This window comes from Schistocerca piceifrons, chromosome 1 (assembly GCF_021461385.2).
Source record: "Schistocerca piceifrons isolate TAMUIC-IGC-003096 chromosome 1, iqSchPice1.1, whole genome shotgun sequence".
NCBI lineage: Eukaryota > Metazoa > Arthropoda > Insecta > Orthoptera > Acrididae > Schistocerca > Schistocerca piceifrons.
In genome coordinates this window covers 908,364,880-908,378,741 of record NC_060138.1, presented here as the reverse complement: position 1 = coordinate 908,378,741, position 13,862 = coordinate 908,364,880, and the positions used below count along the sequence as shown (strand labels likewise).

Below are 13,862 nucleotides of genomic sequence, written 5' to 3'. Positions count from 1 at the left end.
ACGCCCTTAGACAGTCCAGGAGATTCTACTCCCTCTCATCTCTGTAATAAAGACTAGTTAAGGGGGGACGTACACGAAACTGCAGTAATTTTAAAAGTATTTTATAAAACTCTAATTTTTTAAGATAATCAATCCAAATTTGGTACAGTTATTAAGAAATGTTATGCGCATATGAACCTAAATTTTCATTTTTATTGACCTTTTACATCTTTAATTATTAACAATTAATTTTTTTTCAACAATGTAATTACAAATGTTCCTTTTTTGAGAAAACTGTGAGAGCAATGTTAATGAATTTTTGTACACACTTTCATACCAAATAATTACAAAACTCTGTGGAGCAGAATTTTTATATCTTCTTTTGTTCAGTTTTTACGGGTCTCCCAATTTCCCTGAAAAATAATATATCAAATTTAAGGAATATTTTCTACCATAAATACCTTACTATTTTATTAAATGAAAATTCCTTCCACAGAATTTTTCACTATAGTACTGACTAGTCATATACCAAATTTCACTTCTCTACCTTTTGTGGTTTTTGAGAAAAAGGTACATAAAGTTATAAAAATGTAAGTTACGGGAAAACTGAATCAATGATTTGATAGTGTTTGTATTAGGTCTTACCGTCTCTGTGTGAACTAGTGCAAGCCATATGCATACTCCTCTTCATCTGCAAGCAGTCTCTTCTTTGCTTGTCTTCTTTGGTTAACCTGCTGTTCAATTTTATTGGCTGTAATATCAGCCGCAGCAACTCTTTTGTCATCGATGTCCTTCAATATTGAATAGGTGAAAGCTCCTGGATGAAATCCTAGCCTCTGTAGAGTTTTTATTCTTCCAAGATTACCATTGTTAAAAACTAAACAAGCATCATATGCAGCAATTTCAACAATAATTGTTGAAACAAATGTTGTTTTTGGGCAACGTTTCCAAATCAGTGAGTTGTAACTTTCATTAGGGTTTTGTGTCTTTCCATGCACACACTTTCGTAGGAGGTCTGGCTCTGCTAAACACCTAAATGTTGGTTTTATAGCACTTAAAACAGCCACAGGTAAACTGTGCTTGTGTGAATAGTTCATGCCATCACGCTCAGCCTGCTTGAATTTGCACCACGATATGTCACACAAATTATGTACAGGTTTGTCATCTGTGGATAGTTTATGAAAATAAATAGACCACACAGCCTTCTGCATGTTATTCAAATTTCCACTGTTGTCCCTTATTGCCTTGCCATAGTACACTTGTAAAGAATGAATTTCTTTGTCTGTGAGTCTGTTGGGACCACCTAAAAGTTTTCCATCCTCAAGTTTCCTGCCCTTCAATTCACGTTTCAATTTTAAAAGTCTGCCTCCCATTCGTTTTTGCACATGTCCAACACATTCCAACTTTTCTATAGCACAATGGGGACCATAAGGTTCACTTTCCAAAACAGTTTTGAAGGAGCTGGAGTCACCATCACCAAGGTATTTTGTGTATCTAACACCGTACTTTTCCACACTTCGATGGAACATAAGTTTCATAGCTGCAGGTTCCATTCCACCACTAGAACCAGAATAATTTCTACAGCACACTTTCTTGTGTTCAACCTGCCACTTATTTTCTTCCACTTCACCAGCTCTCTTTCCGAGTACACAGCTATAGCAATATTTGCTCATTACCTGAACGTCAAGAATTTTTCCAGTATCAACACTAATGACAGATGATACTCCATACAGTGATGTATGTCCACGCTTCATCCACGTTCCATCACATGACACACACAAATCGGTGTCTGGCGTGTTATCTGCTTCTGTCTTTAGTTCACTATTCATCTTCACAGCTTCCTTTGCAGAGGACTTCAAGTTTTCTTCCACTTCCTCTTGAAGAGCACTTAGCAGTGTTTTATTTCCAGTGGTGTACCTAGCACTTGGTTGTGGCATGTTCATGATCCCACAAAACAGTCTGGTACCTTCCCTGCCTATGCCCAAACATCTCATGCCATATATTAAACGCATATTTGCTTCATATATCCGGTTACTTGATGCCGAAGTTCTAAAAGCAGTGTCTGAATGACAGCTTTCACAAGTAAGATGCAACATACACACTATTCCAATTCTGTTTTCTTCGTCATATAATCTCAAACTTTTTGCACCACAGTCAGCACATACACAAGCAGATGATATAATATCAGATAGTATTTTCAAATCAATAAGCCTAAAACCACTAGTAGCTTGAGTGTCTGAGCCACAATCATCAAGTGATTGACAGCTGTCAATTTTCCTTCTCGAAGCACTCGCTTTCTTGGTTGAAGTATCGTTTCCATTTGTTATTATGGGGCTGGTTTTCAAGTTGTCTTTACTACATCGAGAAGCTTGACACTTTCTAACCTTTTTAAACACCTTACTAGAACGCGGCATGCTGCAAAATATAATAACAAGTCTACTTACAACTTTCGTAAAAATGTATTCCAAACAAACACTCGTAAACAAACGCTATAAATCAAAGAATATAAAACCAGCGGCAGAGATATTATTCCACAGCCTTCTTGATGTAGTACACAAACGTTCCCTGCATTGTGACTGCACAAAACTGGAAAAAAACGCAGTATAAATAGATATACGAGAGGATGAAGACCAAGATGGGGGGGCGTCGCCCTGTGCAAGCTATTACAAATTATTATTTTTTTCCCCCTTAGAAGCGGAATTGGAACGTAATATTTGGTAATTGAAATTTCAATACCATGTAGTAAATGAAGAGCCAATAAAATTTTTTTCACAAATTTGGTCATTTTCATGTACGTCCCCCCTTAAAGGGAACCGCAAACCCATAATTGTCGTCAACGTCCCGATTGCGCCACGCAGGCTCGACCAACTCTATATTGGCATCCGGGACCTGTGCCGGGACGCGACAGGTATAACAGGATACATCATTCATCAGACTATGCGGTACGTTTCCATTGATTCAGTGCTGAATCACAATGCTCCCGTGCCCAGAGCTTTGGTACTGTAATTGGTGATGTGGCTGAGAACTTGGGAGCATATAGGGGTTGTCTGTGGTGGAGCCCCATGCTCAACAATTTGCGCTGAATGGTGTGTTCCGAAACGCATGTGTTTGCATCACCATTGTGCTCTGTCGTCGGTTATGTCACAAATCGCCGCCTATCCTGCCTCAAGAGCAGGCACATTCTGTGACGAGGCAGGGACATCCAACATCTCGTCGCCTACTCGTGATTTCATCATCCTTCAACTACTTTACACAGATGCTCATGACAGAAGCAAGCAAACAGCAAACTATCTACGGTTTCAGAGATGTTGGTTTTCAGGTGATGAGGCGGGGACATCCAACACCTCGTTTCCGTCTCGTGGCTTCATCATCATTCAAATATTTTACACAGATGCTCATGACAGAAGCACGCAAACAGCCAACTATCTAAGGTTTCAGAGATGCTGGTTTGCAGGTGATTAGGCGGGGACATCGAACACCTCGTCGCCAAATATTGGCGATAGTAATGATTATGTTGGAAATTAATTGGTTTGTAAAATTAATATGATTATGAAAAGAAATAAATTAATGATCGAATCCAAGTTTTAACTATTGCTCTGAATGTTACTGAAACGAAATGAGAATAGCACTGACTGTTTACAATTACGTAAAATTAATGGCAACAAAAGTTACTGCTGCTCATGCGTATTAATATTTTATGTCACTAATTAGAACAATGTAATTCACGATGCCTCTTAGCCAATGTTTCTTCAAAACAGTCCCCACTTAGCTGATGCTGCCAGAGAGTCGTCGACGTCCGTGTCGTTAATCAAATGTTCAAGTGTGTGTTAATTCCTATGGGACCAAACTGCTGAGGTCATTGGTCCTAGACTTACGCACTACTTAAACTAACTTAAGCTAACTTATGTTAAGAACAATACACACATTCATAAACGAGGGAGGACTCGAACTCCGGCGGGAGGGGCCGCGCAATCCGACACATGGCGCCTCAAATCGCGCGGCTACTCCGCGCGGCATGTGTCGTCATTAATCCATGGTCCTTGAGCGTGCTTTTCCGATATCTTGTGTCATCTTGCAGATATCCTTGATTGTGGGCACCTGTTGCGAATGTAACAAGAACGATCGATGTCTGCTGAATTATTTCCAAGACACGTTTCCTTCCACACGTTTCCTTCCACTAACGCGTGACGTAACCTGTCGTTATGCTGTTTGTTAGGCAGTTTAGCCACAATTTCCAGATTTATGCTTAACTATTAGAGCGCGGCGCGACACTTTTTACAGTAAATTCGTCAGCACCAAGAAAGTATGTCAAGTTACTTGTGGTTCAAATGGCTCTGAGCACTATGCGACCCAACTTCTGAGGTCATCAGTCGCCTAGAACTTAGAACTAATTAAACCTAACTAACCTAAGGACATCACACTCATCCATGCCCGAGGCAGGATTCGAACCTGCGCCCGTAGCGGTTGCTCGGTTCCAGACTGTAGCGCCTGGAATCGCACGGCCACTACGGGCGGCAGTTACTTGGGCCGCATTTTATACTCAACAATGGGCACAATTGTCTTCGTTCAAATGGTTCAAACGGCTCTGAGCACTATGGGACTTAACATCTGTGGTCATCAGTCCCCTACAACTAAGAACTACTGAAACCTAACTAACCTAAGGACATCACACACATCCATGCCCGAGGCAGGATTCGAACCTGCGACCCTAGCAGTCGCGCAGTTCCGGACTGAGCGCTTAGAACCGCTCGACCACCGCGGCCGGCAATTGTCTTAGTAACCACTTCAATCAAGCGGCGTTCGGTCCACCGTACATTAAAATTTAAAGTTGTTTCAGTTACATCAAAATATTTTCAACGAATGTAGATATACATTAAATGGTACGCCATATAGCCAAAAGTACTAAATATAAAAACATACTTCTCCCTCAGCGTTTCCACAATAATCACCATGGTTGGAAGCTCATTAGCTTCCCGACTGTAGTGTCGTGACAGATTACATTTTCATGAGAACTAATAGTGCTTTACACTGTCCTTAAATTACGCAGTACATGGCAGACCAAAAATTCTTGTGTGTGTGCACTGGCCACGTCAAATTAAAGATGAACGCACAGAAACGAACAAGTATTATCAAATGAGGTAGAAGAAAAAGGCTGAAGCCAGTAAAGATCCTGATGCCATGATTTATAGTGTGAAACAATTTTTAAAAATTTTATTGTTCTGAATTTTGTTCAAAATGGCTCTGAGCACTATGGGACTTAACTTCTGAGGTCATCAGTCCCCTAGAACTTAGAACTACTTAAACCTAACTAACCTAAGGACATCACACACATCCATGCCCAAGGCAGGATTCGAACCTGCGACCGTAGCGGTCGCGCAGTTCCAGACTGTAGCGCATAGAACCGCTCGGCCACCCCGGCCGGCTCTGAATTTTGTGAAAATACTTTGAAGAAGTTGCAACATTCAGAGAGAGGTGAACACCCGACAGTTGATAGAGAAGCTGTCGAATATGCAATTGTCATACTCCTCAGTTCGTCATACCACGATCCACAAAGCGCTAGTTATTTAAGTTTTTTTTGTACGGTTGGGTGTTACCTTTGCAAAAAATGTTTTTCTTCCCTTCGTTCTTGCGTGATTTAAACACGTCACTACTCGAGCTCTGCAGGATTATACCACAGCACTGGCCCTCCGATAGGTATCTGTGGTTTTATTCGACAAGAAGAACGTCTTTGTTCCATTTTGATTTAGAGCGAATCCCTCTGTTTATTGATGTGTTGAGATGGCAAAGTGGACTAAGGTATCCAGCTTACAATTTCGGCTTATGAGACCAGTCGACACAAAATGAAATGGCAAACACGATCAAGACCCTGAGGATTTTGGAAAAGCTTGCCTCCAAAGTGACACATCAGTTCATCAGACTGTGCACTGTTTGATTTCGTTTCGAAATATCTCTGCAGTGTTTCAACAATTTTAACAGGGTCGCATTTAAAAATATGGTTATTATTATTTCTATTTTTATTTTGCGATGTCTGTGTTTTTTTCGGTGTACGGTGCGTGCTTGTGTGAAGGAACATACGCTGCTACCATCTACAGCTGTATACAATAGAAGAAACGTATCCCAAGGGAAGGACAGTGCACAGTATGCCGTAAAACGCCGACACTGCAAAATAGTATTACGTGCCTAGACAGGCCGCGACTAAATTATATAAGCTCCTTCCTGCGCGGTAATCACACCAACGAACGGTCCCAGTTCAGAACGTGGGGACACGGAGACATGTGGAGCGTTGGGTCAGTCCGGGATGAGTGCTCTCATAGCCGAAGCGAAAAAGAAGGAGAATTTAATTTCATCGTAATGTGGAAGAAGTCTATTGTTTCTCGGAAGAGATTGACTTGTTTCCAGAAACTTAAACATAAAGAAGATTTCAGATTTCTAGATGACATTTCTTCCCTATTTCCTGAGAGAACCTTGAGTTTGGTGTTTTTTGTTATGTGGCAGAAGAGGCATCTGCTTCATTCAAAGTAAGAAGCCACGATGATGGAACTGCTACAAAAAGGGACAGGAGAAATTCAGATTTCCTTTTCTTTTTATGTTGTTTACATTTTCAATTTTTATTGCACTATTTTCATTCTTCAAACACGTAAACACCTTGTTTCTTTTAAGGATTTTTACAAAGGAAAGGGAATCTGCCGCCGAAGAAGACGAGGAGAGGAAAAGAAACAGCAATTTCTGCAAAGTGTAAATAATAATAAGAGCATCCGGCGAATGGCGCTACCAGAGTTACGAGAAGTCAATCCCTGAAAACCAACTTTGGGAAACAGAGTCACAGGAAAAACTCTGTAAGGCACCGGAATCTGAACATCAAAGCAAACCGCGAGAAGACGAACTCTGAAACCACCACTGTGCTAGACTGTTCCCATCTAGTAACTATCGTAAAACAAGAATTTAAAAACGAACTTTAAAGTAAATAAATAACACATAATAAGGAAAACAGCAAGGGAGAGCTGCCATTTTTCATTCCTCCAAACTATGTATGCAAACAAAACGACATTGAGGCCAGACCGAGAAGAGAACTTTTGCGAGTGGAAAGACGGACTGAAGGAGAGGAAGGAGGCCTGAGAAAAAAAAAGAAAAAAAAAAGATTGTGGTTGAAGAGTCCGCTCTCGTAAAGCGGAAAATTCTGGTTCGAGTCCCGGTCTGACATAAATCTTCGTATGTCATCAATAAATTGTACAGCTTAAGTCTAATTGTATTCGCAATTGCGAATTAATTTGTTGTAAAAATAAGATGTGTGAAATGACTTAGCTGGAATAATTAAGTACAAAAAATGATCGAATCGTACCTGCATATGACCTCTAATTTGGTAATTTCTTTTTTAATGTTTCATTTTACTATAACGATTACGGGAGAAGTGAGTATTTTGTTACTTTAACGATAACTTTGTCAGTTTGTCGTAAAAAGATGCCAGTATCATACGAGGTGGGTGAAACTGTCATGCAGTCTTGCTTGGGGTTAGGTTTGAGGAAAGTTTGTTTGAATAAGTGGGGTGTATGACATGTAGAAGACAGTGACTAAAGACATCAAACAGTACTGGAATTTAGACTTATAACGGCTTCATATCTTCTGAAAACACACTCGTAATTAACATGATTGTATTGTCTACCGAAACAAGTACTGTGGGAAAGTGATCGGTTGCATCAAACCAGTCTCTTGACTGAAGACCACAACAACAACATGAGAAAAACAAGGCAATATCTGTAGTGAGTGATAAGTTCTCGTGATTGGAGAGATGATTTAACCTAAGCATAAAAACAGTCTTTCATCGTATTTCCCATTTCGCCCTTCCTATGCCTAAAGTGAGCAGACATTTTATAGAGAAAAGCATCTCCCGAGTCGTAGTCTCCTATGATTTTGGCGATGAGTGAATATTGCGTTACTTTTTTACATATTTCTACATGTACTGTTCTATTCAGGGCTTGGATTCAATTCTGCAACGTTCTCGGCGGTTTCCACTCATTACTTGACTAATATCAGAAATCTAAAGGTCACAATTATGTCACGACTTTTTGGGAGCTCTGTGTGAACAATGTGTGTGTAAAATTGTGAATAACTGTGACTGTATGAATCGGAACTATGACGGTTTAGAGCTGCGTGAGTGTACTCATGATAATCTATATTTTAAACGATGTTAAAATACAAAAGAAGAAAGTAGATGGTGAGAGACTTGCACAACTGCGTACTCTGTTGAACAAAGTGTGATATCAGTGTGTAGTCCCCAAATTTCGTGCACTAGAAGTGTGCGATAAACATCTATAGCTAAATGACAGTGTTACAATAATTTCAGGCCGATTAATATAAAATTAAGAGTGCTTCAATAAACACCAATCGAATAAATTTAAGAGAACAACTATCGAATAAATTAATGAGCGAGTCTGCATCCCTTTTTGCACATCACTGTGCTTGTTAAATGTCTATCAGTGGTATGTAGCGCAGATTGGAAGTTTAGAAAAGGCTGGCTCTAATGACCTCGACATCGATGAGAACTTAATGTCTCAACATCCTTACTTTCCTCCACGCTTCCAGAACATTGATAGTTGAACCTCATCAAAAGCAAACATAGTGCAATGTTAGTCAATGAAGGAGGAGTGCTGATAATGTATTACTGTGTCATCACATATCCAATTTTGGGTTTATTAAAATATCTATGGTTAAACGTCTTGAGTGATTTAAGGTGGAGCGCATGAATATCGCCTACAGACTTAAATTAAAAGAATCAAAATACATATGATCTCCCCCCCCCCCCCCCTCTTGGGTCCGATTATGGACTACTGTTCGTCTGGCAACTTTATCAGCAGTGATAGAGGCTACTTAAAACACCGCTTAGCAGTTTGTCTCAGGTTTATTGAATCAACACAAGAGAATCGAAGAAGTGGTCAGGATTTGTAATAGGAAACACTACAAACAAGGCGTTGTGCGAAACGGAATGCTCGTATAACCTCCTGCCTGTTGCCTTGTTGTGTTATTGTTCTGCCAACGTTTATTTAATGATTTTCCTGACGTTTCCGCGTGTATCTTTGACAACGCCAGCCACACGTGCCGGCTACACGTCAGGAATATCGTCAAACCAACGTCGGCCGAAGACGGTGAAACGGAAGCCAACTAGAATTCGTCAATAAGTGGCCACGAAAGGCTCTAAAATTTTGTACGCGATGTCTTACACTTGATATCTGAAAGTGACTCAAAAAACATTATTTTATCCTACATATATACACTAGCTGATAAAAAGTACCCGGACACCCATTTGTGGACACTAGTGTGGGGTGTGTACAATCTTCACCCTTATGAAGGCTTGGACTGTGCTGGGGATAGTTTCAAAGATGTATCAGAATGTTTGGGGAGGAATGGCAGCGATCTCTCCCTCAGCAGCCGAAACTAGAGAAGGCAGTGAAGTTGGACACTGGGGTCGGGAGCGAATTCGACATTCGAACTCATCCCAAAGTTGTTTCATTGAGTTCAGTTCTGAACTATGGGCAAGCCTTTTCAGGAATGCTATGTCTACAAACAATTGCCTCACAGACATCCGTTTATCACAGGGTGCACTGTAATTCTTTTATAAACATTCATTGTCTCCGGACTGGTCCTGTACTGTTGGCGGTGTTCTTATCCTTTCACGTATAGTGTTCCCTAAAGTGCGATAGGGGAACTACAAGATAATCACGAAAAACACCCTCATACAGCAACACCACTTCCTCCGTACTTCACTGTCCGCACTACACATTATGGCCTCTAGCCTTCTTCAGGCACGCGCGAAACACAAAACTTCCCATCGAACTTCCACGTAGTATAACGTGCTGCTTCACTCCAAATCATTCGCTTCAAGTCATCTACTGTCCAGTGGCGTCACGCTTTACTCCACCTCAGGCGTCGCTTAACACTGACTATAGAAATATGTGGCATGTGAGGAGGTACTTCCACGGACCCCCCTCCCGCCCCCCCCCCCCCCAATTGTGCTAACTGCATTGCTGGTAGCACTGTGGCTCATGGGGGATTCCTCCCGCTGATTTCAGGCGATTTTTTAGTACAACTCTCCGTAATGTCCGACGGTTCTTGTCCCTCTGTACATGATCAGCAGTAATACGCCGAAGGGCCAAAGAAACTGTTGTAGGTATGCGTATTGAGATACAGAGGTATGTAAACAGGCAGAATACGGCGCTGCGGTCGCCAACACCTATATAAGACAACAAGTGTCTGGCGCAGTTGTTAGGTCGGTTACTGCTGCTACATTGGTAGGTTATCAAGATTTAAGTGAGTTTGAACGTGGTGTTATAGTCAGCGCACGAGCGATGGGACACAGGATCTCCGAGGTGGCGATGAAGTGGGGATTTTCCCGTTCGACCATTTCACGAGTGTACCCTGAATATTAGGAATACGATCAAACATCAAATCTCCAACATCGCTGCGGCTGGAAAAAGATCCTGCAAGAGCTGGACCAACGACGACTGAAGAGAATCGTTCAACGCGACAGAAGTGCAACTCTTGCGCAAATTGCTGCAGATTTCAGTGCAAGGCCATCAACAAGTATCAGCGTGCGATCCATTCAACGAAACATCATGGATTTGGGCTTTCGGAGCCGAAGCTCCACTCGTGTAACCTTGATGACTGCCCGACACAAGACTTTACGCCTCGCGTGTGCCCGTCAGCACCGACATTGGACTGTTGATGACTGGGAACAAATTGTTGCCTGGACGGACGAGTCGCGTCTAAAATTATGTTGAGCGTGTGGACGTGTGCGGGTATGGAGACAACCTTATGAATCCTTGGAACCTTCATACCAGCAGGGGACCATTCAAGCTGGTGGAAGCTCTGTAATGGTGTGGAGTGTGTGCAATTGGAGTGATATGGAGCCCCTGAAACGTCTAGATACGACTCTGACAGGTGACAGGTACGTAAGCATCCTGTCTGATCACCTGCATCCACTCATGTCCATTGTACATTCGGAAGGGCTTGGACAATTCGAACTGGAGTATATGACATCCCACACGCCCATAATTGCTACAGAGTGGCTCCAGGAACACTCTTCTGAGTTTGAACTCATCCACTGGCCACCAAACTCCAGAGACATGAACATAATTGAGCATACCTGTTTCAGAAGAGATCTCCAATCCCTCGTACACTTAGGGATATATGGACAGCCCTGCAGGATTGATGGTGTCAGTTTTCTCCAGCACTACTTTGAGTTAGAATATCGTAAATTTCCCAGAGACCGAAAACCTTATGTCCGCGCATCAGTACTGTTTTAGAAAGCATCGCCCATGTGAAACTCAGTTTGCCCTTGCCTCACATGATACACTGCGAACTTTGGATGAAGGGTGACAAGTAGATTCCATATTTCTAGATTTCTGAAAAGCATTTGACACGGTACCATAGTGCAGACTGTTAATGAAGGTACGAACGTATGGAATAGGTTCACAGATATGTGAGTGGCTCGATGACTTCTTAAGTAATGGAACCCAGTATGTTGTCCTCGACGACAAGTGTTCAGCCGAGACAAGGGTACCGTCAGGAGTGTCCGAGGTAAGTGTGATAGGACCGCTGTTATTCTCTAAATACATAAATGATATGGCGGACACGGTGGGCAGCAATCTGCGGTTGTTTGCTGATGATGCTGTGTAGTTCGGTAAGGTGTCAAAGGTGAGCGACTGTACTATTATATAAGATGACTTAGACTAGTTGATGTGATGAATGGCAGCTGGTACTAAACCTAGAAAAATGGACGTTAAGGCGGATGAGTAGAGGAAACCGTACAGTAAGGTTAGAATAAAGGTTTATTAGTGTGCTGCTCGACACAGTCACGTCGTCTGAATATCTGGACGTAACGTTGCAAAACGATATGAAATGGAACGAGCATGTGACGATTATGACAGGGAAGACGAATGGTCGACTTTGGCTTATTGGTAGGATCTTAGGGAAGTGTTGTTCTTCTGCAAAGGAGACCGCTTATGGGACGCTGGTGAGACTTGTTCTTGAAGACTGCTCGAGTGTTTGGGATCCGCACCAGGCCCGATTAGAGGAAGATATACGTAGAACTATTTCAGAGGGGGGCTGCTAGAGTTGTTACCGGTAGGTTCGAACAAAACACAAGCGTTACGGAGATGGTTCAGGAACTCAAACGGCAGTCCCTGGAGGGAAGGCAACGTTCTTTTCGAGAAACAATAGCCGGGCGATGTGGGCGAGCTGTTCTAGGCGGTTCAGTCTGGAACCGCCCTTCTGCTACGGTCGAAGGTTCGAATCCTGCCTCGGACATGGATGTGTGTGACGTCCTTAGGTTAGGTAGGTTTGAGTAGTTCTAAGGCTACGGGATCGATGACCTCAGATGTTAAGTCCCATAGTGCTCAGAGCCATTAGAACAATTTGAGAGACAATATTTAGAAAATTTGGAGAACCAACATTTGAAGCTGATTGCAGAACGAGTCTGCTGCCGCCAACAAATTTCGCGTAAGGGCCACGAAGATACGATACAAGAAATTAGAGCTCATACTGAGGGACGTAAGTAGTCGGTTTAGCTTCGCTCTGTCTGAAGTGGAATAGGAAACGAAACGACTAATATTGGTACTGAGTACCCACCGCCACGGACCGTGCAGTGGATTGCGGAGTATGGATGTAGATGTAGATGCAGATGTAGCAAGCGAAAGTTTCACTGGTCTGCATCATGAGCTGCAGGCTCAACGCGAACAGAGTGTGGGCGGAAATATTTGAAAATGCGTCCCGTGCGGAGTAGAGCGATAGCTCCTCGCTTGCTTTCTCCCACGAATTTCTTCCGCGGGCCGGATATAAACCACTCGCAGTCCGCCTGCTGCCTGCAGGCCGCCAGATGCCCGCCTTTGCTACAGTGCACAGTACAGATGTAATTCTACAGTAATAACTAAGTATACGATCCTCTTGTGATACCATAACAACTAAAGAAATTTTTACTCAATATGATCACATAATATGGCCCATTTCTGAGATATTAATCAGTTAATCTGTAGTTACCAACACGACAAGCCAAGTTTCATTTCGGCTGCTGTCCTTCGGGGGTAAAGGGATTCTAAGCCCTTCGCTAATCCGAATGAGCAACGTCTTAGCGAGCCTTAGGCCTGAGGGGCTACTTTCTTTATTAATAATTACAAGAGAGATGGAGCGCAATTAGTTGATTCATAAAGCGCCACCCTGGCGGCAAAGACGGCGTCGCCAGAGGAGGCTTCTGAGGCGGGCCGCTTGCTGGGGTTTCCTGTGGGAAAGCAGGGGGCGGCAGGACGGCCAAGGAGCAGGGGCGGCAAGAAGCGCCGCTCCCCCGGGTCCCCCTGATAAATCTCCTGCAAGCCAATTACCGGGCTTTACCGGCTGGGGAGCCAGCGTCCGCCAGGTGATATCACGGGCACGGTCACCGGCAACCCTCAGCAGCAGCCTCTTCCCCGTCGTCCCCAGTATCATATGCAGCAGTGGCCACGTCACTGTGCCTGATATGACTTTGTTATCGTTTAAAGTACGATAAGTAATGCAACCTTTTTTTCTGAGAACAGGTTTGTTTTATTCGGGATTCGAATACGGCATATTATTCTCACTCTTTCGGTTACAAAACCTTATATTTTAACATGGTCTTCGTTCAGTGCGAGGCCCTAGCCACCTTCATGGGAGGGCCTGTACGCGCGCATGGTACAGCTCTACTGGTCGACGTCAGAGTTAACATCTTGTTGCATCAATAACTTCCCCATCATCCACGTAAAGCTTCAAATGGACTATATGCTTTATTGGGCCAAACAGATGGAAGTCGGAGGGTGCGAGATCCGAAGTGTATGCTGGATGAGGAAGAGCAGTCCAGTGAAGTTTTGTGAGATTCTCTCGGG

At 42.8% G+C, this 13,862-nt stretch overlaps 1 protein-coding gene across 1 annotated transcript; it reads right to left on the bottom strand.

Moving 5' to 3' along the window:
• Positions 1 to 331: 331 nt before the first annotated feature.
• LOC124794482 lies at positions 332 to 2,673 on the bottom strand. Its single transcript, XM_047258098.1, has 2 exons — positions 625 to 2,673; positions 332 to 392 (listed from the first exon to the last, which is right to left on the bottom strand). The coding sequence occupies exon 1, from the start codon at positions 2,391 to 2,393 to the stop codon at positions 639 to 641; it is 1,755 nt and encodes a 584-aa protein (XP_047114054.1). The 5' UTR covers positions 2,394 to 2,673; the 3' UTR covers positions 332 to 392; positions 625 to 638.
• Between the last annotated feature and the right edge of the window lie 11,189 nt (positions 2,674 to 13,862).